General features: G+C 58.7%; 3 protein-coding genes across 10 annotated transcripts; 1 reads left to right on the top strand and 2 right to left on the bottom strand.

Annotated features, from left to right (window-relative positions):
• The first annotated feature begins 38 nt into the window (after positions 1–38).
• On the top strand, positions 39–6,198 carry Rps6kb2 (ribosomal protein S6 kinase B2). 6 transcript variants are annotated; one of them, XM_046445081.2, is made up of 15 exons: positions 51–226; positions 536–576; positions 670–790; positions 1,035–1,103; positions 2,362–2,509; positions 3,511–3,568; positions 3,647–3,747; positions 3,860–3,950; positions 4,034–4,124; positions 4,232–4,339; positions 4,872–4,934; positions 5,027–5,104; positions 5,192–5,299; positions 5,396–5,508; positions 5,794–6,198. In XM_046445081.2, the coding sequence occupies exons 1-15, from the start codon at positions 149–151 to the stop codon at positions 5,981–5,983; spliced, it is 1,458 nt and encodes a 485-aa protein (XP_046301037.1). In that variant the 5' UTR covers positions 51–148; the 3' UTR covers positions 5,984–6,198. The 6 variants fall into 6 exon arrangements, 2 of the variants coding, with proteins under 2 accessions (XP_046301036.1, XP_046301037.1); XM_046445080.2 differs by lacking the exon at positions 536–576 and having other exon boundaries at positions 48–226; XR_006851821.2 differs by lacking the exons at positions 536–576; positions 5,396–5,508; positions 5,794–6,198 and having other exon boundaries at positions 39–226; positions 4,232–4,700; positions 5,192–5,252.
• A 92-nt stretch (positions 6,199–6,290) lies between these two features.
• Ptprcap (protein tyrosine phosphatase receptor type C associated protein) lies at positions 6,291–8,571 on the bottom strand. The gene is made up of 2 exons (XM_046445089.2): positions 8,402–8,571; positions 6,291–7,108 (listed from the first exon to the last, which is right to left on the bottom strand). The coding sequence occupies exons 1-2, from the start codon at positions 8,402–8,404 to the stop codon at positions 6,506–6,508; spliced, it is 606 nt and encodes a 201-aa protein (XP_046301045.1). The 5' UTR covers positions 8,405–8,571; the 3' UTR covers positions 6,291–6,505.
• Positions 8,572–8,852: 281 nt separating this feature from the next.
• On the bottom strand, positions 8,853–13,812 carry Coro1b (coronin 1B). 3 transcript variants are annotated; one of them, XM_046445083.2, is made up of 11 exons: positions 13,686–13,812; positions 12,780–12,982; positions 12,370–12,492; positions 12,136–12,265; positions 11,767–11,948; positions 11,563–11,682; positions 11,000–11,104; positions 10,781–10,926; positions 10,454–10,511; positions 9,457–9,726; positions 8,853–9,293 (listed from the first exon to the last, which is right to left on the bottom strand). In XM_046445083.2, the coding sequence occupies exons 2-11, from the start codon at positions 12,978–12,980 to the stop codon at positions 9,168–9,170; spliced, it is 1,461 nt and encodes a 486-aa protein (XP_046301039.1). In that variant the 5' UTR covers positions 12,981–12,982; positions 13,686–13,812; the 3' UTR covers positions 8,853–9,167. The 3 variants fall into 3 exon arrangements, with proteins under 3 accessions (XP_046301039.1, XP_046301041.1, XP_046301044.1); XM_046445085.2 differs by having other exon boundaries at positions 13,693–13,812; XM_046445088.2 differs by having other exon boundaries at positions 13,700–13,808.
• Positions 13,813–17,716: the final 3,904 nt, after the last annotated feature.

Raw genomic sequence — 17,716 nt, 5'->3', positions numbered from 1 at the left:
CTGCGCGAGAGAGGGCGGGGTTACTTTTCGTCATCCCCGCGCGCGGTCGCGGTGGCGGTCGCTGAGTGATAACGTACATGCTCGGGACTCGGGCTGTCAGTCAGAGCCGCCAGATCCCCGTGGAGGGGCCCGCCGGGCCGGCGCGGCCATGGCGGCCGTGTTCGATCTGGACTTGGAGACCGAGGAAGGCAGCGAGGGCGAGGGCGAGCCAGAGTTCAGTCCTGCGGTGAGTGTTTCGCCTGGTCACGACTGGGTTGGAGCCGAGCTTGTCACCTGGCCGAGACCTGAGCCGTGGCTGTCGCCGCCCCAGAGTAGGCTGCGACCCCTCCAAACGCCGGTCCTCCTCACGCTCGGACCCACGCCCTCCCAGACCTCGTTCCCGGCTCCCGGCCTTTCATCCTCTGCTCCCCAGCCCTTGCCCGGCCCCTGCCCTCTCCATCCCTGGCGCCCTCCTTCCCTGGGCCAAGCAGCCCAGCTTGGGGTGGCAGGAGGTATCCCGGCACCTCTCTTGGTCTTACCTCTCAGTTTCTCACAGGACGTGTGTCCCCTTACCGAATCGAGGGCTGCCGGCCTGGAGTGAGTGAGGGTCTCTTGGGGATGGGGAATGGAGTAGGGAAGGGGACCTGGGGAGCACTGGGCCTTGCTCCCCTTAACTTCTTGTGTTCGTAGGCCCGTGGGACACTATGAGGAGGTGGAGCTGACCGAGACCAGTGTGAACCTGGGCCCTGAGCGCATTGGGCCTCACTGCTTTGAACTGCTGCGAGTCCTGGGCAAGGGGGGCTATGGCAAGGTACAGTGCCCTCATCTTGTCAGCACAGGCTTTTCAGCATAGATTAGACTTGCAAATCAGCAGAGCTTCTGATGGGATTCCATAAAGGAGAATAGGGCAAGCCCTCCAGAATCAGATGAGATCTTTACTGCCCCACCCTTGGGTGACTGAAGGCCTCTTGGTCCCACTTCCAGAGCTTGAGGGTGGGGCTTCTTGAAGATAGGGTGTGGAGAGGGAAGTTGATCCTGTCTCCCCTGCCCTACAGGTGTTCCAGGTACGAAAAGTGCAAGGCACCAACTTGGGCAAAATATATGCCATGAAAGTCCTGAGGAAGGTGAGTCATTCACTCAGCCAGCAAATATTGAGTGACTGCCATCCCAGGGTACTCTGCCAGGTTTTGGGAAGACAGCAGTTCTGAACACCATGGAGGAGTTGGGCCCTGTGTTTGGCATTTGCTAGTTTATTATCTATTGTGATGTGTGTTGTTTTGTGGTGATTCCCAAACGGGGGCAGTTTGCTGCCCAGGGGTTATTTGACAATTTTAGGCAGAATTTTTATTGTCAAGACTGGAGAGAAGAGTGCTGTGAGCATCCAGTGGCATGCTGCTTGCTTGCATAGATTGCTGCTGGACACAGGGCACAGGACAAAATCCCACAACAAAGAATTGTCTGGTCCAAGGTATCAATAGCATTGAGGTTGAGAAACTCTTTACTGAGGATAAAACAGTCCCTGAAAAGGATGACTATTGACAGCAGAATCATGGAGAGAGTCAATGGAATGACAGAAGATGGTAGAGGGTAATGACTGGACACCAAGAATACTTAATGTTACAGTCTAGCGACCTTCAAGAAATTCCAGTTGTCTTTGTCCTAGCCAGATCCTGTATAGAGGGTTGGGGAAAGCTCTAGAAAAGACTCACTGTGATCAGGTTTGACCATTGGTACCCCAGTTTCATGTAATGATTATAGGGCAGGGGACGATGATGTCACTGTGGGTCCACAGTCAGACCTAGAGTCCATACACTTTTAGGACCCAGTTGTATTTATTTATTTTTTATTTTTTTTTATAAAGAGAGAGGAAAGAGAGAGAGAGAGAATTTTTAATATTTATTTTTTAGTTATTGGCGGACATAACATCTTTGTATATGGTGCTGAGGACGAACCCGGGCCGTACGCATGCCAGGCGAGCACGCTACCACTTGAGCCACATCCCCAGCCCCCAGTTGTATTTAAATATTTATTGAAAACAAAATAATTGGGCTGGGGTTGTGGCTCAGTGGTAGAGTACTTCCCTAGCATGTGTGAGGTACTGGATTTGATTCTCAGCACCGCATATAAATAAATAAATAATAAAGGTCCATTAAAAACTAAAGAAAAATATTTTAAAAAGAGAGAAAACAAAAGAATACTATCTCCCATTTGCTCAAAGGCACTAGCTCCTCTTTTGCACAGCCTAGCATTTGCAGTTGTGTTCTGTTGGGCCATTCTACTGGAAAATAATAAAACAGAACATGGGACAAAAGGAAGAGCTTAGCTTGAGGAATGGAAGGAGTTCTGGGTGCCCCACCTTCTAACCAATCTCTGCATCTCTAGGCCAAAATTGTGCGCAATGCCAAGGATACCGCACACACACAGGCTGAGCGGAACATTCTAGAGTCAGTGAAGCACCCCTTTATTGTGGAACTGGCCTATGCCTTCCAGACGGGTGGCAAGCTCTACCTCATCCTGGAGTGCCTCAGTGGTAGGTGTGCAGGCTCAGCCAGGCCCTGGTGGGGTGGGGACCAGCACAGAAGCACTGGGGTTTCAGGAAGTCCTGAGAGGTGTGGTTGTGGAGGACATCTAGGGGACCCCTACACCCATCACCCATACATCTGTCCACTTGTCCACGTATCCCTTCATTCATTCAGCAAACGTCTGACTAGGGCCTGGTGTGTCCCTCAGCTGTTTGTATAGAAATCCAGGGGGTGATTTTACCCACTTCTGCCATCCCTTCTGTCCTGTCCTCCCCCCTGTATGTCCTACATCCAGTTAGGGTCCCATCTAGCTGCATCCTCTTTGGTGTGCCCCATCCCCTCTTCTCTCTCAGGTTTAGGTGGGGATCATAGTTGTTTCTTAACTGAGCTTGAGGCCCTGGCTCACCTGCTTTTTGGTGTTTCCTCTGCTAACTGCCAGAGTCATTTTTCTAGAGTGTGATTGCTTCTAACCCTTCCCCTCAGAATCCCGTGAGTCTCTAGCTTCCCACACAAAGCTTGGCCTCCTTGTCCACTCCCCCTCACTGCACAGCAGTCCTGTATCAGCTGAGCTCCATGGGCCTCTGCCTGCACATCCTGCACTGTTCCTCCATCTTAGCACCCTGAGCAGCCCAGCCACACTGCACGTTCTGTTTCTGGTGTTGGGATTACCTTAATCTTCCCTATCTGCACTGTAAGGTTCTTTGGCAAAGCTCTTGGAGCTGTTGCCTCAGCCTGGCATTCTAGAGCAGTGTGCACGTGTCTGTCTCCCCACTAGACTGAGCGTCCTGAGGGCAATGGCTGGGTCTCCTCATCTCTGCCCCCAGCACAGGGCCAGGCACCGAATAGGCGTCGGTAGATGTTTGCTGAATTGATTGAGTCCCCACGGCAGCTCTGGGAGGCAGGTAGGGCAGGATTTGCAAGCCCCACTTCTCCCAAGAAGAACCCAAGACTCAGAGGGAGCATTGGGGCTGGGTTCTGGAGCAGGACTGCTGATGTGATTGTGTCACAGGTGGTGAGCTCTTCACACATCTGGAACGAGAGGGCATCTTCTTGGAGGACACTGCCTGGTGGGTGTGAAACCTGCCCCTCCCCCAGAGATCCTAGCCCTTTCCCCACACCACTCTCACTCTTTCCTGTCCTTGCAGCTTCTACCTGGCTGAGATCACACTGGCCCTGGGCCATCTCCACTCCCAAGGCATCATCTATAGGGACCTCAAGCCTGAGAACATCATGCTCAACAGCCAGGGTGTGTACTTGTGCTTGCACACACTTGCAGCTGCATACACGGGGTCTGCGGGGCAGGCTGAGAGGCTGCTGATGGGGCAGGTCTGACCACCCCTCGCAACATTCTTCCACAGGCCACATCAAACTGACGGATTTCGGACTCTGCAAGGAGTCAATTCACGAGGGTGCCGTCACTCACACCTTCTGTGGCACCATTGAGTACATGTAAGTGGTGCCTGACTGGCCTAGGGGTCAGGAGGACAGCCAGAGAGGGCCTGGCCTGACTGACAGTTCCACCTGGCCCCCAGGGCCCCTGAGATCCTGGTGCGCAGTGGCCACAACCGGGTGGTGGACTGGTGGAGCCTGGGGGCCCTGATGTACGACATGCTCACTGGATCGGCAAGTCCAGCCTCCTCGGGAGGAGGGTGGGGGGCAGGGTTCCCCTCTGGGGCTGGGGAAGGTCCTGGGGAGGCCCACAGGCGCCCCTCACCTTCTGCCTCCCCCAGCCACCCTTCACCGCAGAGAACCGGAAGAAAACCATGGATAAAATAATCAAGGGGAAGCTGGTGCTGCCTCCCTACCTCACCCCAGATGCCAGGGACCTTATCAAAAAGGTGGGCTCCCTCCTGCCCAGGGTCAGGCCCCCCCCATCTCTTCTCTCAGGCCCTGTTAGCCTTTGTATACATGTCCTGGGCTATGGGGGAGCCTGTGTAGTCCCTCTGGGAGGGAAAGGAGTGCTCACTTGGGCCAGGCCTCAGCTCCGACAGACTGCTGCCTCAGTAAGCAGTAAGCTGCGGCTCAGCCCTCATCAGACAAGGGTGCCCTATGAGCTGGCTGCTCTTTCCCCCAGAAAGGCTGGTGGCTGGGGTGCAGAGGGGGAGGGCTCAGCTCCATCAGGTTTTAATATCAGATCCTCACAGTCTGCCCGGGTGATGCCAGCAGCGTGGGAGGCCTTGCAAAGACTTGGTGCAGAAGGTACCGTGGGACCCAATCCTGAAAGTCGTGAGGGGCTCAATAGGTGCAGCCACATTCCAGAAGCACCCCCTGCCCTGCCTCACCTTCCCTCACCACAAGTGGGCCCCCAAGAGCTGGGTGCACACACAGCAGCGCCTCCCCAGGCCCTCACCTGCTGCCCTGATCCCACAGTTTCTGAAGCGGAATCCCAGCCAACGGATTGGGGGTGGCCCAGGGGATGCTGCTGATGTGCAGGTGAGTCTGGGGCCAGAGCGAGACACAGAGGGAGTTACTGAGGGGGCCAGGCAGGGTGAGCTGCTGGCCCATCTCGGTGCTTTCTACCCCAGAGGCACCCCTTCTTCCGGCACATCAATTGGGATGACCTCTTGGCTCGCCGTGTGGACCCTCCTATCAGGCCAAGTCTGGTGAGTGCAGGTCATGTTGGCCCTGTGACAGGCAGAGGATGCCCCTTGGACTCCCCCCTGACCCTCCCCACGTGGATCTGTCCACAGCAGTCAGAGGAGGACGTGAGCCAGTTTGACACGCGCTTCACACGGCAGACACCGGTGGACAGTCCTGATGACACAACGTTGAGTGAAAGCGCCAACCAGGCCTTCCTGGTGAGTGCTGGGGGTCTGGAGGTCGTGGGCACCCAGACCGGGATTGTGGCTGAGGAGTAATGATGCCACGCGCTGCCGGCCTCGCCTCTCCCCCAGGGTTTCACATACGTGGCACCCTCAGTCCTGGACAGCATCAAAGAGGGCTTCTCCTTCCAGCCCAAGCTGCGCTCCCCCAGGCGCCTCAACAGCAGCCCGCGAACCCCCATCAGGTACCAAGGCAGCGGGAAGTGTGTGGCTGGGACAGGGAGCCCCGGCAGACAAGAGGCTAGCTAGTTTTGGGCTGCTTTGGCCAAGGCTCTTAGCCAGGGCCAGCCTCAGTTTCTGCCTCCCACGGGACCTCGGTCCCTGCACACTGGTGGCAGGGGCTGCCTGGATGGCAGTTGGTGGAGCACAGCCTGTGTGCCCAGGCGGTGTAGAACCTGCCCTCCCTGACCCGGTGCAGCACCCCTGGCAGGGCCTGGGAGGCCCTGACTGTGCCTTGGTCTCCATTGCAGCCCCCTCAAGTTCTCCCCCTTTGAGGGGTTCCGGCCCACCCCTGGCCCACCAGAGCCCATGGAGCCACCTCTACCTCCACTGCTGCCGCCGCCGCCGCCACCACCGATCTCGAGCACTGCTCCCCTCCCCATCCGTCCCCCCTCAGGGACCAAGAAGTCTAAGAGGGGCCGTGCGCGCCCCGGGCGGTAGGAAGGGGGTGGGGCACTGGCAGCACTGAGGCCTTCTCTGTAGGCTGGACTGGCTGTGTCTGCGGGGAGCAGGTGCCTCTGTCAGGGGTGGGTGAGCCCCAGAATCATGTGTCTCGAAGCCTCAGGCTACCACTGCTGGCAGGAGGGCCCCACTGGCCACCTGGGGGCCACCACGTTCAGTTGTGCCCTTGCAAATTAAAGGACTGAATCATGGCACTGATTGGCTTCTGCTGGACTCTCAGGGTGGGTGGGTTTGTGCCAGGAGCCCCTGCTTAGAGAGAGAAGGGGACACTATAGGACCACAGAACCACAGGGTGAAGAGGTTTTATTTCAAACAATGCCCATGGGGTGGGTGGCCTTTGGAGGGGGTGGGACTGCACAGGCCTGGGAATTGGTGGGGATGACGGTCCAAGGTGCTCCATGAGGTGTGGGGAGTGACAGCAAGTCCAGGGCAGGCTGTGTTCCACTGTGGCACTTGGGAAGCAGAGAGGCTGTAGCAGGGACCGGACTCTGAGGCTCGCCTCTATAGAGCTGTAACATGGAGGCCCTGTCCCCCTGAGGCCCCGGCGCTGTCGTCCCAGGCTGCGCTGCCTGAGAAGGCGTGTAGGTCACTCAGCAGGGCCTCTGCACTGCCCCCTGAGCCCACTGGCCCCTGGGAGCCAAGACCCAGGCCCCCTTCCACATCGCTGTCCTGTGCTTCCTCAGCCTGCTCCTGGTGGGGTCCTGTTCTGCACCGCTGCCCCTCTTCCTGGGGTCCAGCCTTCTCTGGGCCACCATCCGTGATGTCCTCATCTTCTACATCCTGCTCCTCTTCCTGCTGCTCTGGGTCATCTAGTGGCCCCAGCTCAGTGCGGGCCTGCAGCCAGCGACCTGGGGGGCTGGCCCAGAGGAGGCGGCGGGTGCGACCCCACAGTGCAGCGCCTAGGCGGGCTGGGTGGTAGTAGCCCCCAGAGTCGCGACTGAGGCGGCGCCAGGCCAGGGCCAGGGCGGTGACTAGCAGCAGCAGCAGCAGTAGCAGCAGCACTACGGTGACAGAGCTGGAGCCCACGCTGTCCTTCGCATCGCCCGAACCCAGGGCCCCTGGCAAGGCCAGCAGTGTGCCAAGACCAAGGGCACAGAGCAGAGCCTGCAGGAGACAGGTGGGGGGCTCATCACCAGGGATGGCACCAGGCGGGGTGGCCAAATCTGCTTTCTGTTCCTCTCCAAGAAGGTCCACAGTTGCCTCTGAGGCAAAATGGGGACAGTGAAGCAGAAAAGCCCAAGTCCTTATTTGGTCATGGCCCTGGCCACTGTCATGCGCCCCTGCCCCTAGGCACCACTGGTCTTACTCCCAACCACCCTGGCCTGCTCTTGCCTGGGCCTCCACACTGCCTCTTCCCTCTGCCCAGAATGCTCCACTCCAAAAAGCCACATGGCTGCCCGTGCTCCTGGCTTAGGCCTCACTGAGAGGACTCCTGGTCTGACCTGGATTACAACCAGCTGGTCATTAGTACATCACTCCCTAGCACACTTTTTCTTTTTTCTTTCTTTTTTTTCTGGTGTTGGGGATCAAAACCAGGGCCTTGTGCATATGAGGCAAGCACTCTACCAACTGAGCCATATCCCCAGCCCCCCACCAGCATTCTTGATGCCCCCAAACCACTCTTTCTCCCGCCACATCTTACACAGGAAGTACTTCTACTCATCTTTTCTGTTGGCTCACCTCCCCCATCAGAGTAAGCTTCAGGGAGATGGCATTTTGATGACCAACCACCTATAAACAACACCTGGTCCACAGTAGGTGCTCAATAAATCTTGACTGAGTCTGGCAAAACTCTGCTTGGGGGTAGGGGGCCTGCGAGGCTGCTATCAGGGCTGGATTTTCTGCAGGTGGGGATGGAAGGGCTGGACCAACCCAGAGGTAACCACCTCCCCTCTGTTTACTGGGTCCCAGGATGGAGGTCCTTGAGGCCCCTCTTCCTCCCAACCACAGGGGTGCCCCAGCTGCAAGGTTTCCGCTCAGCAATGTGGCCTGTCCCTGAGGCTCTCAGGCGTGCAGGGCCAGGGCTGGGGGTGGCGGGTGCACTGACAGAGGAAGCCTGCGGTTGGAACAAAGCAGGTGGGGAGTGATGGCAGGGGGAGGGGAGTGTGCAAGTCTTTAGCGCCCTAGGCTCCAGGGATAGGCGCAGCTTGGGAGGACCAGTGGAGCTCTATCCCAGGGATCTCGAAGGGGCGGGGCCTGGAGTGAGGTAACAGCACCTGGGCCGAGCCCTAGGAAGCCCAGCTCAGAGGTGAGGCCCAGCTTCTGCCCGTGCTGGTTCCGAGTCATGCCTCTATCCCTGGGTCCCAATGGTGGTGGGTCCTTCTTAGCTCTTGGGGCCCGAAGTTCTAGCCCCAGTCTCCTATGCTCCTGCCCCAAGAACCCAGTGGCAGTGCTCACCATTGGTCCGCTGGCCTCACGCTGGGTGCCCACCTCCGGCTCTGGCTCGGTTGAGTGAGAAATGAGCCCCAGAGCTCTAGTGCAGCTGGGGGTTACCCGACACTTCCGCTTCCTGTCCACAGTACCCACCCACTCTTGCCTGCCACAGGACCCTGGTGGGGCCTCCACCTCTCAGGACCACCCCGCCCAACACCAGATCCTCACTGGCTTTTCTGGGTGAAGCTGGGACTAGGGGGCTGTGACCAGGCCTCCCAGAGGATGCACCAGGCACCAGCTCAAAGCAGGATGCGGCTGCGGATGGGTCCGGTCTGGCTCAGCGTCTCTGCCTCTCGGCCTGACAATGACATTGGCTGCTCACAACCCTCGACTTTCTCAGATCTCTGACTTCTCTGCCTCATGTGTCCCCACATTCCAGACCCTCTCAGCCCCCCGGTTCAGCATGCCACCGGGCTTTTAGAAAGAAATTTATTTGGAATGAAAATATAGAGCCCATCCCTGCCACTTCCTTTGGGAGGCAGAGGGGAGTGAGCGGGTGGGGCAGATGGTCCCTCAGAGGACAAGCGAGCTTGCCTTGGTACAAAAACCCTCCACAGGAACAATGACAATAGCCAGGCAGTGGTCGGGATGGGAACTGGCCCCTGGCCTGCCCCAGAGTCCCTTGGCAGCCAGTGACCTGCTATGACCTGCCAGCAGAAGCTGAGTGAAAAGGGGTGAAGGAGGAGGAGGGGACGGGACGGGGTGGGGGAGTGGCATCGCTGGTGTGGTCCTATGCGTCCCCATTCTCCATGCGGCCCAGCTGCTCCTCCAGGCGGCAGATGCGCTCCCCTTGCTCCTTGACCATGGCCCGCAGTGCCCGCAGCTCCTGCATCACCTCCTCTAGCTTCCCGGCCTCCTGTGAGGACATCAGAAGTCCATTTACTGCAGCCTTCCCCAAACCTACCACCAACCAGGCAGAGGCCCGAGGCCCAGAGAAGGCAATGTACAGTTCAAGGACACACAGCAGACAGGGGCAACATTGGAACTTTCCCAGCACCACCTGACTGTGGGACACATACCCCAGCCCCAACAAGGCTGCCACCAGAAGTGGCATCAGCAATGGCAACAGCAGATATGGAGGACCCTGGGCGGGTGGAGCTGGCGAGCCGGCTGTCCGATAACACGTTGCGCCGGCTGACCTTCAGGTCCCGCTGTTTGCTGGGCACGTAGGCCTCCCGCAGTGAGATGAGGATGGGGTCTGCATCCCGCCCGCTCACCCACTCCTCCGCCTCCAGAGCGGCTTCAGGCCCAACTGTGTCGGGGTACAGATCATCCTGGAAGAGGTCAGACTGCAGCAGGGAGGCCAGGGTCAGCTGGAGCCCATCAGTGACCCTGCGTGGCTGCTGCCTCAGGCCCTCCTGGGCGCCATCCTGGCACTCTCGACCTTTCCCCTCCTGGCCTGGCCCCGCGAGCCCTTCTCAGCCCAAGGCCCACTTTCACTTCCCTCCTGCTGGTGCAGCAGTTCCCCCAAAGCCTTCCTTCCTGAGCAGGGCCCTGCCACCACCCTCCCCTGAAACCACAGGGGCTAGTGAGGTGGCTTTGTAGGATTCTGGGGGACACACTTGTGCCCCGTGGACTGTGAGCTCCTGGGGCAGGCCCTACCGCTCTCCCTCAGCTCTGCTCTGAGGCGTGCCTGGCACAATGCGTCGGGCACTCAGTGGACGCTGGCTGGAGAATAATGGCAGTGTGTCCGGGGCTGGCCCTCTGAAGCCAGCCTGTGGTTCCTCCTCGTGGGACTCTCCCCGGCAGCCAGACCCTCTCTCCACCCTCCTACAGGAGGCCTTCCATGGCTGCTGCTCTGCCCTGACTGCCTGACCCCTCTCTGTGGCTCATCTGGGCAAGGCCTCAGCTTGCCCTGTGTCATTCCTGCTTGTCCCCTGCCAGGCACAGCCCAACCCCTGGCTGGTACCAGGGCATATGGGCATTTGTGCAGCCCACCAACCACACCCAATCACAGGCCCCACTCCAAACACCCTCAATGGCCCATCTGCTAGAGGAGGGAGCAGGTGGCGTCACCTTTCTTGGCACAGTCATGACAATGGGCTCACACTTGCGCTCATGCAGTTTGTAGAACCTGGGAAAGGGAGGGTAGGGGAGCGGCCATGGGTGGAACCCCCATTAGTTCCCCCAGATCTATCCACCCTCCGTTTCCTGTCCTCACTTGGACCTTCCCACAGGCTGACCCAAGTCCCCGACACCCCTTGTGCAGGCTGCCTACCTGCCCCAACAACTGCCACAGGCTGATCCCTGAGCCTCCCAACTGACCTGACACTGGGTGCCCACAGCCTGGCCTCTGCTCTCAGGCTGAGTCCCTAAGATGGCTGCCACAATGGCCCCTCTTACCGGGCAATCTCACACTTGCTGACCTCCAAGCCCCTCTTGGGCATACTGCCCATGCCCCTCTGGGGCTCCTTGCTGGTGAACGTGTTCAGGAAGTGGATATAGGGGGACTCGTCTGTGATCTCAAAGTATCGGATGCTGGAGTCACCCTGGGGGGGCAATGGGGGGTTCAGCTCTTGGCTGTGCACCTCCCCTGCCCCCACCAGCCATACCCAGCCCCACCTTGCCACAGACGTAGACCACACTGGTGTCGGGGTCGTAGAACGGCAGCAGGGCCCCGTTGCTGGAGTCTAGTTCCTGCAGGGCCATGGGCTCCTCGAGGTTCTCCTGCATGGGAGGCAGTGAGGCCAAAATTGGAAATGCCCACCAGGAGTGGCCACAGATGGGCTCACATGCCAGCCAGCACTGCCCCAGCATGCCAGTGGGTTCTTTCCCCCTCCAAGCTTTTGTCCATACCAGGGACCCCAGCAGACCCCTGGCTTCTCTCCACCCCAGGGGCCCACCCTCTCAGCCTCCTGCAGGCCTCAACACTACTCCAGGTCACTGAGCAAGTTCTGAGAAGGTCCTCACTACAGGGAGCTTGAAGGGGCTGCATAGAACAGTCCCTGGCTCACAGGGGCCACTGAGGTCACTGTGCAGAAGCCAACAGGTGTGGGACAGGGCCCTGCAGGGCCAAGCTGAGGACCTGTGAACCACAAGCCTCTGCATGGTGACCCCTGCCCAGGATGGAGCCAGGTTGGGGCCCATCTTGAGCCTGCCTCCTCAGGCCAACCATGGCCACTCACTGGGTCCCAGAGTGCCAGCTGCCGCTCACTCATGCGGCTGAAGCCCGTAGTGAACACCTTGCCATCTGCCAAGAAGATGGCCCGCATGGGCCGGGCCCCCTCATGGGCTTTCTCCCGCTCCTGTGTGAGAGACAGGTGGTTAGTGTAGTGCACAGATCAAGTCCCTTGGCCTGTCCACTGTCCTCAGCCCCCAAAGCCACATACTGCCACCAGGGTGCCCCGGCGGGGGTCAATGATGCGGACACTCTTGTCCTTGCAAGCTGAGCAGAAAAGGCTGCCATTGCGGTTCCAGCTGACATTGTAGATGAGGTCAGGGTGCAGGGTGTCCAAGCGGTACAGCTCCTCCGCTGTGCCCACATTCCAGATGAGCACCACATTATCACAGCCTGGTGGATGGAAGGCCATCAGCCCAACAGGTCAGCTTTGCCCACTCCCCTGGGACTGAACTGGGCCTCTTGACCTCTGCACGGCTCAGCTTCCTCATCTGTCAGATGGGCCCAGGAGAGACCACTAGGATGTCCCAGAGCCACATATGGAGAGGGGTGTGGGGGCAGGGTAGGGTGCGGTGCAGACCTGCACTGAGCAGCACGTTCCGGGCTGTGGGGTGCCAGGTCACGATGCCCACACGCTTGGTGTGCCCTTCTAGCACCACCACTGGCTCTGTCAGCGGGGAGGCCAGCCCATTCTCCGGGATCTGCCACACCTGTGGTAGAGATGGGGCTGCTGGGCTGAGGCCTCTGCTTACCCCTGCTGCCAGCAGCCCTGGGCCACACTGGAGACCCTGGCCCGAACAGTCCTGTGCCTCACCATGACTGTACAATCCTCTGAGCCGCTGGCAATGACTTCATCATTGTGGGGACACCAGTCGATGTCCAGGACAGGTCCTGTGTGCCCACACACTGTTGGGTAGGCCTTGTCAATGCGGCCTGTCTGCAGGCAGGAGGGGGCAAGTCAGATGGGGCTCACTGGGGGCCTAGATGTGAAGGTGCCCCACCCACTAGCTGAGCAGGAAGTGCCTGCTGCCTTTGACCCTGACTCAGTGGCAATAAACACTGATTCCACCTGCACAAACACCTCTTGGGCAGTAAATCTGGATTGACACCTGCCTAGTGAGAGGACGGGCAAGGAGGGGGCTTCAAAGTAGGACCTGCTGCCAGGAGTGGTGCTGTGCTTCTGGCCCTCCCCACAGCCTGCCTCCCTATCCCAACAAGGCCCACCTTGTTCAGGGGAAGCACCAGGAAGGCACCCCCACCACTGGCTTCCACAATTACTGCCAGGAACTTGGGGTTGACTGCGCAGAAGGTGCTGTCCCAGGTAACACGGGACACGCGAATGTCCTCGTAGCATTGGTCATTCTTGACCGGTTGGCCAAACACATGCCGGAATTTGCTCTGCCGAACCACTTTGCGAAAGGACATGTCTGCAGCGCAGAGAGGCCTGGATCAGCCCCGTCCTCACGACCCTGAGCTTTCCCACCGGTGCTTGAAGGGAACACGGAAGGATATGGCTGGGGGCCTAGGCAACATCACCCGCCTGGGTCTCAGTTTCCCCAGTTGCAGAATGGGACTCTGGCAGGCTCCCCAGGCGGTGATCTGACAGGGTAAGTACGACGACCCCTGGTGCTGGCCACTGCTGCGTCCTAAGGGGCTTTGAGAAATCTCCTTGGGACCCTCCGTGGCTGCGGTGTGTGTGTGTTGGGGGTGGGGTGGTGCGGAAACGGGAAAACTTAGTATTTCTGTAGGTCCGCCCGGTTCGGAACAGACCTTCCGGCCCGGGGACGTGGAGGCTGGGTGTCGGGAAGGGAGGAGAGGAGGCAGGAAAGGTCTCCACACTGTGGGGCGGAGGGAGGCCCAGTTCTGAGAACCAAGGAATGTGCAGGGAGCTGCAGTTAGCCCGGCCCACGGCCCTGGCAGGACCGGCGGGGGTCACGGCCGCGCTGCGGGCGGAGGGACATCTCGGAGCGCGGTTCCGGGGACCCACTTCCAGTGACCCGGGCTCAGGAGGGCAGAGGCTGCGCGGCCGGGGGAGTTGGGACCGCGGGTGGGGCGCCGCGGAAGGGAAGGGCCCCTGGGCCTCGCGCCCCCGCCCCGGCCGCGCCCCCAGCCCGGCCCCGCCGCGCTCACCGCTCACCGCTCACCGCTGACCGGGGACGCCGGGGGCTGCGGCGGCGGCCTCGGGCAGCTCGGGATCCCAGCCTCCGGGAAGCAGGAAGCGGGAATCAGGAAGTGACAGAGGAGTGGGAGGGAGCGGGGCGGGGGCTCGCGGGGGCGGGGCCGAGGTCACGCGCGGAGGGGCGGGGAGAGCTGAGGGGGCGGGGCCGGGAGGGCGGAGCTCACGAGCCGCACCTGCAGCCCCCGGGCGAGCGGCCGGCCGGGGTCGGGCTGCGGCGGGCCGAGCGCGCTGCAGGTGCGTCCGCGGGAGTCGCCAGGATGGGCTGAAGCCCGGGTCCGGATCCCGCACCTGGGGCCACGCCTCCTAGGCGTCCCAGGACCGCCCCCGCCCCGCCTCCAAACAGTGTCTGCGCGTAGTTTTGCTGCCTGTTTTTAAGTTGTAAGCATTAGTGCTCCCGGCTCAAGGTGTAGATAAAGCAACACTGGAAGGAGCCAGGCAGGGGTGGCCCAGCGGTCCCGTTCTTCCCGGTGGACACTCGTGGGTCTTGCAGCGGCTGCTTCTTTTTTTTCTTCCAGTGCTGGGGATAGAACCCAGGGCCCCAAACATGGTAGGCAAGTGCTCTACTCCTAAGCTCCACCCCAAGCACTTTTTATTTTATTTTGAGACCGAGTCTTGCTGCCCTCAAACTTGAGCTCCTCCCAAGTCGTTGAGCTGCCAGAGCTTCTTACTAAAAATCAAAATGAGGCCATGGCCTGAAGATCCCTGGCACTTTCCTTTCTTTCCTCCACCACCTCCCTGGAGGCCTGGCCACCAGTCCACAGGCCTCCCTCCTAGATCCACCCAATCCTGTCTCACCCTGAGGGACTTAGGTGTCCCGGTAGGTCCCACAGGCAGTGGTTGCCAGGTCTCTCTCTATCAGGTCTGTGACCCTGAGCACTAGTTACTTCCTCACCCTTCCTTGAGAATCCACCAGCCTGGATGACTAAAGGGTGCTGGCAGAGTCTCTTTCCCAGGAAAAGAAAAGGGAGAGGGAAAACGCAGAAGAACCCGTGTAAGGGCGGCTTATCTCTGGCGGGATGAAGAGCCCTGTGTGGGCTGCGCTCAACCTCCATCTCATTCCCCTTGCCATGCCCCTTGAGGAAGCAGGCCTAGAGAGGCCACGCGCTGGCTTGGGTCACCCGCCAGGAGTCAGCCTCCATCCGTTTGGCTCCAAGTCCCTGTGTTTCCCACTGCTCCACAACCCCTAGGGCTGGCCTGCAGGAGTGGGGACTGGGAAGCAGCAAGGAGGTGTGTCCGGGGCAACAGGCCAGGGTCTATCTAAAGCCCACACCAGTCTGTGTGGCCCCAGTTCTATAAACCTCCCTCATGTGAAATACAATCCCAGTTGTATGTCCCATCCCACCCTGCCTCACCTGTCTGACCCTTGTTCAGCACCTGTCACCCACAATAGCCTCTCCCTGCTGGTGACCCAGTGATGCTGACCTCCAGTTCCTGAAATGTACACCTTCACTCCAACCTCAGGGCCTGGCTGGTACCTGATGGTGCATCCTGTTCTCTCCTTCCTTCTACATGCCCTTCCCCAGGTCTTGAAATGACTCTGTCTCTGCTAAGGCGTCACTCCCTCCATCCTGCAGTTCCTTCCCGGCTGCCCCTCTCACCTGGCCATCTCTGGCTCTACTTGTTCTCATTGCCTTTTTTTTGGGGGGGGGTAATGGGGATTGAACTCAGGGGTGATTTACCACTGAGCCACACTCCCAGTCCCAGAGTCCCAGTACTTTTTATTTTTGTTTATTTATTTTTATGTTTTCGTGGTGCTGGGGACTGAACCCAGGGCCTTGTGCATGCAAGGCAATCACTCTACCAACTGAGCTATATCCCAAGCCCTTCTTTTTATTTTTTTTATTTTGAGATAGTGCCTTGCTAAGTTGCTGAGGCTGACCTCAAACTTGTGATTCTCCTGCCTCAGCCTCCTGAGTCACTGGGATTACAGGCGTGCGCCTGACTCATTGTTCTTAACAGCTACTGGATGCTATATTTTGGGAGTATTTGTGTATTTGTTGTATTTGTTGCTTCACCCTACCAGGATGTCAGCAAATTGAGGGCAGGGGTTTTGTCTTGTTTCCCACTGTACTTTCAGCACCCAGTGAGGCCCAGCACCCAGAATGTGATCACTTAATGTATAAGTGAGCAGCAGCCCTGAGTGCAGAATTGAAAAATGTTCTTGTTCACAATTCTCACAACCAATGTCTGGTCCCTTTGCACGAGAGGGAGGGGCTCTCTCACCTACAAAAGGAAGGAATCTCCCAGAAGGCCACAGGAACCTGGCTCCATGGGGTGTATTGAGGTGAGGTGAGGGGATGTAGAATGTTTTGGGGGTGAACGAGCCCTCTCTTAATGTCCTCTTTCCTCCAACACAGACCTTCTCTGTGGGTCACTAGGAGAACTCCTCTTTTTCCTGCAAAACCCTTCAGGTCACTGCTCTTTTCCCTGGACAACAATTATTCATTGTGGGAACAATTCCCCTTGGGGACCTTGGGGGTGAGGCTGGCTCCCTCCCCAAGAGATAGGGTTTAAGATGTGGACTAGTGTTGAGGCAGGTGGCTGGCACATGGGTAAATCCCAGCAACTCGGGAGGGCAAGGCAGGAGATTTCAGATGCCAAAGTTCCAGGCGAGCCTAGTGACTGAGTGGAACCCTGTCTCAAAATAAAAAATAAAAAATAAAAAATAAAAAATAAAAAGGGCTGGGGATGTAGCTCAGGATAAAGCCCTCCGGGGTCAACTCTCAGTACCCAAAGAAAAAGAAATAAAAGGCTTTGGAACCCCTGCCAGGAGAAAAGAGAGAAGCAGGGGCACAGCAGAATGTTCCAAGGGGACAGAAGTCCAGACCTCCCTCAGATGTGCCCTGTGACAGTCAGAAGAAGGGCGGGGCTTGTGGAAGAAGAGGCAGTGGGTGGGATGGGAGGACAGTACCCGGTGACCTGCCCCGTGGGCCCTGGCCCATGGCTCAGCACTGCTCTCAGGCTGGCTAAGGCCTGGGGTGCCCACTGGCATCATCATATTGATGGGTCACAATCATTGAGCACTTACTCTGTGCCAGGCAATGACCCAAGCACTCCATAAAGATCAATCATTATGATCCCCATTTTGTAGGTGAGCAAACTGAGTCCAAAAGACACCAAGAGCTTTGCTGGAAGTCACCCCTGCGGAATGGTGGAGCCAGGAATTCAAACAACCCCTGAGGGGTACCAGGGACCCCCCTGAAGCCTGCCCCCGTGTTTCCAGAACAGAAGCCCGGCCAGAAAAGCAGCTGGAAAGTGCAGAATAGAGATTTGTCAGAAGAATGAAATCGACAAATCCACGCCTGTTCGGAGATCCCCCAGCCCCGCACGCACCAGGAATCCATCACTGAGGAGTGCTATGATTATGCTCTGGTGTCGCCACCATGGCCACCCATTTATGGCCTTCCTGTGCAAGGGGGTCATTAATGGCCACAACCAGCAGCCCTGCAGGGGCTCATCCACCCTAACTAAGGCTAAGAGCGAGCTAGGAACCCCACTCCCAGGGCAGCACTTCAAACGTCATCAACACCGGGCCTTTCCCTGAGGGCTCCTCAGCTGCCAGTCAACAAGCCCTGCTACTGGGACAGAGTCGGGGAAGAAGGGAAGGGAGGGGACTCGGAACCCTGAGGGTGAGGAGAAACAGGTGGGTGGGAGAGGGTGGGGGGATGAAGGGGAGGGGGCAGGGAGACCTATGGCACTTTTGCTTTCCCTGTGGGGTCTCAGTGGAAGGGGAGGAGCTGGCTGGCCCGAGGGCTCACCTTTGCCATTCCTGGGACTACTGGTGCCCTGAGCTCTGAGCCCTTTGGACAGCCTCCTGCCTCTGCTCTTGGGCTCGGATGGGGGGAATTTGGGGCCAAAGTGAGCTGTACCTGCAGCCCCCACAGAGAGGAGAGCTGAGCAGCCCTCCCTGGGGGTCGGGGCACAGGTGGATGTTAGTTGGACCCTCGAACAGAATCCGACCTTGAAGTCCCCTGGAGCAGGC

The sequence above is a fragment of the Marmota monax genome, unplaced genomic scaffold, assembly GCF_021218885.2.
Source record: "Marmota monax isolate L192 unplaced genomic scaffold, Marmota_monax_Labrador192_F-V1.1 WCK01_AAM20220418_F8-fsc00038, whole genome shotgun sequence".
NCBI lineage: Eukaryota > Metazoa > Chordata > Mammalia > Rodentia > Sciuridae > Marmota > Marmota monax.
Note: the sequence above shows the minus strand (reverse complement) of the source record. Positions and strands in the feature narration are given on the sequence as shown.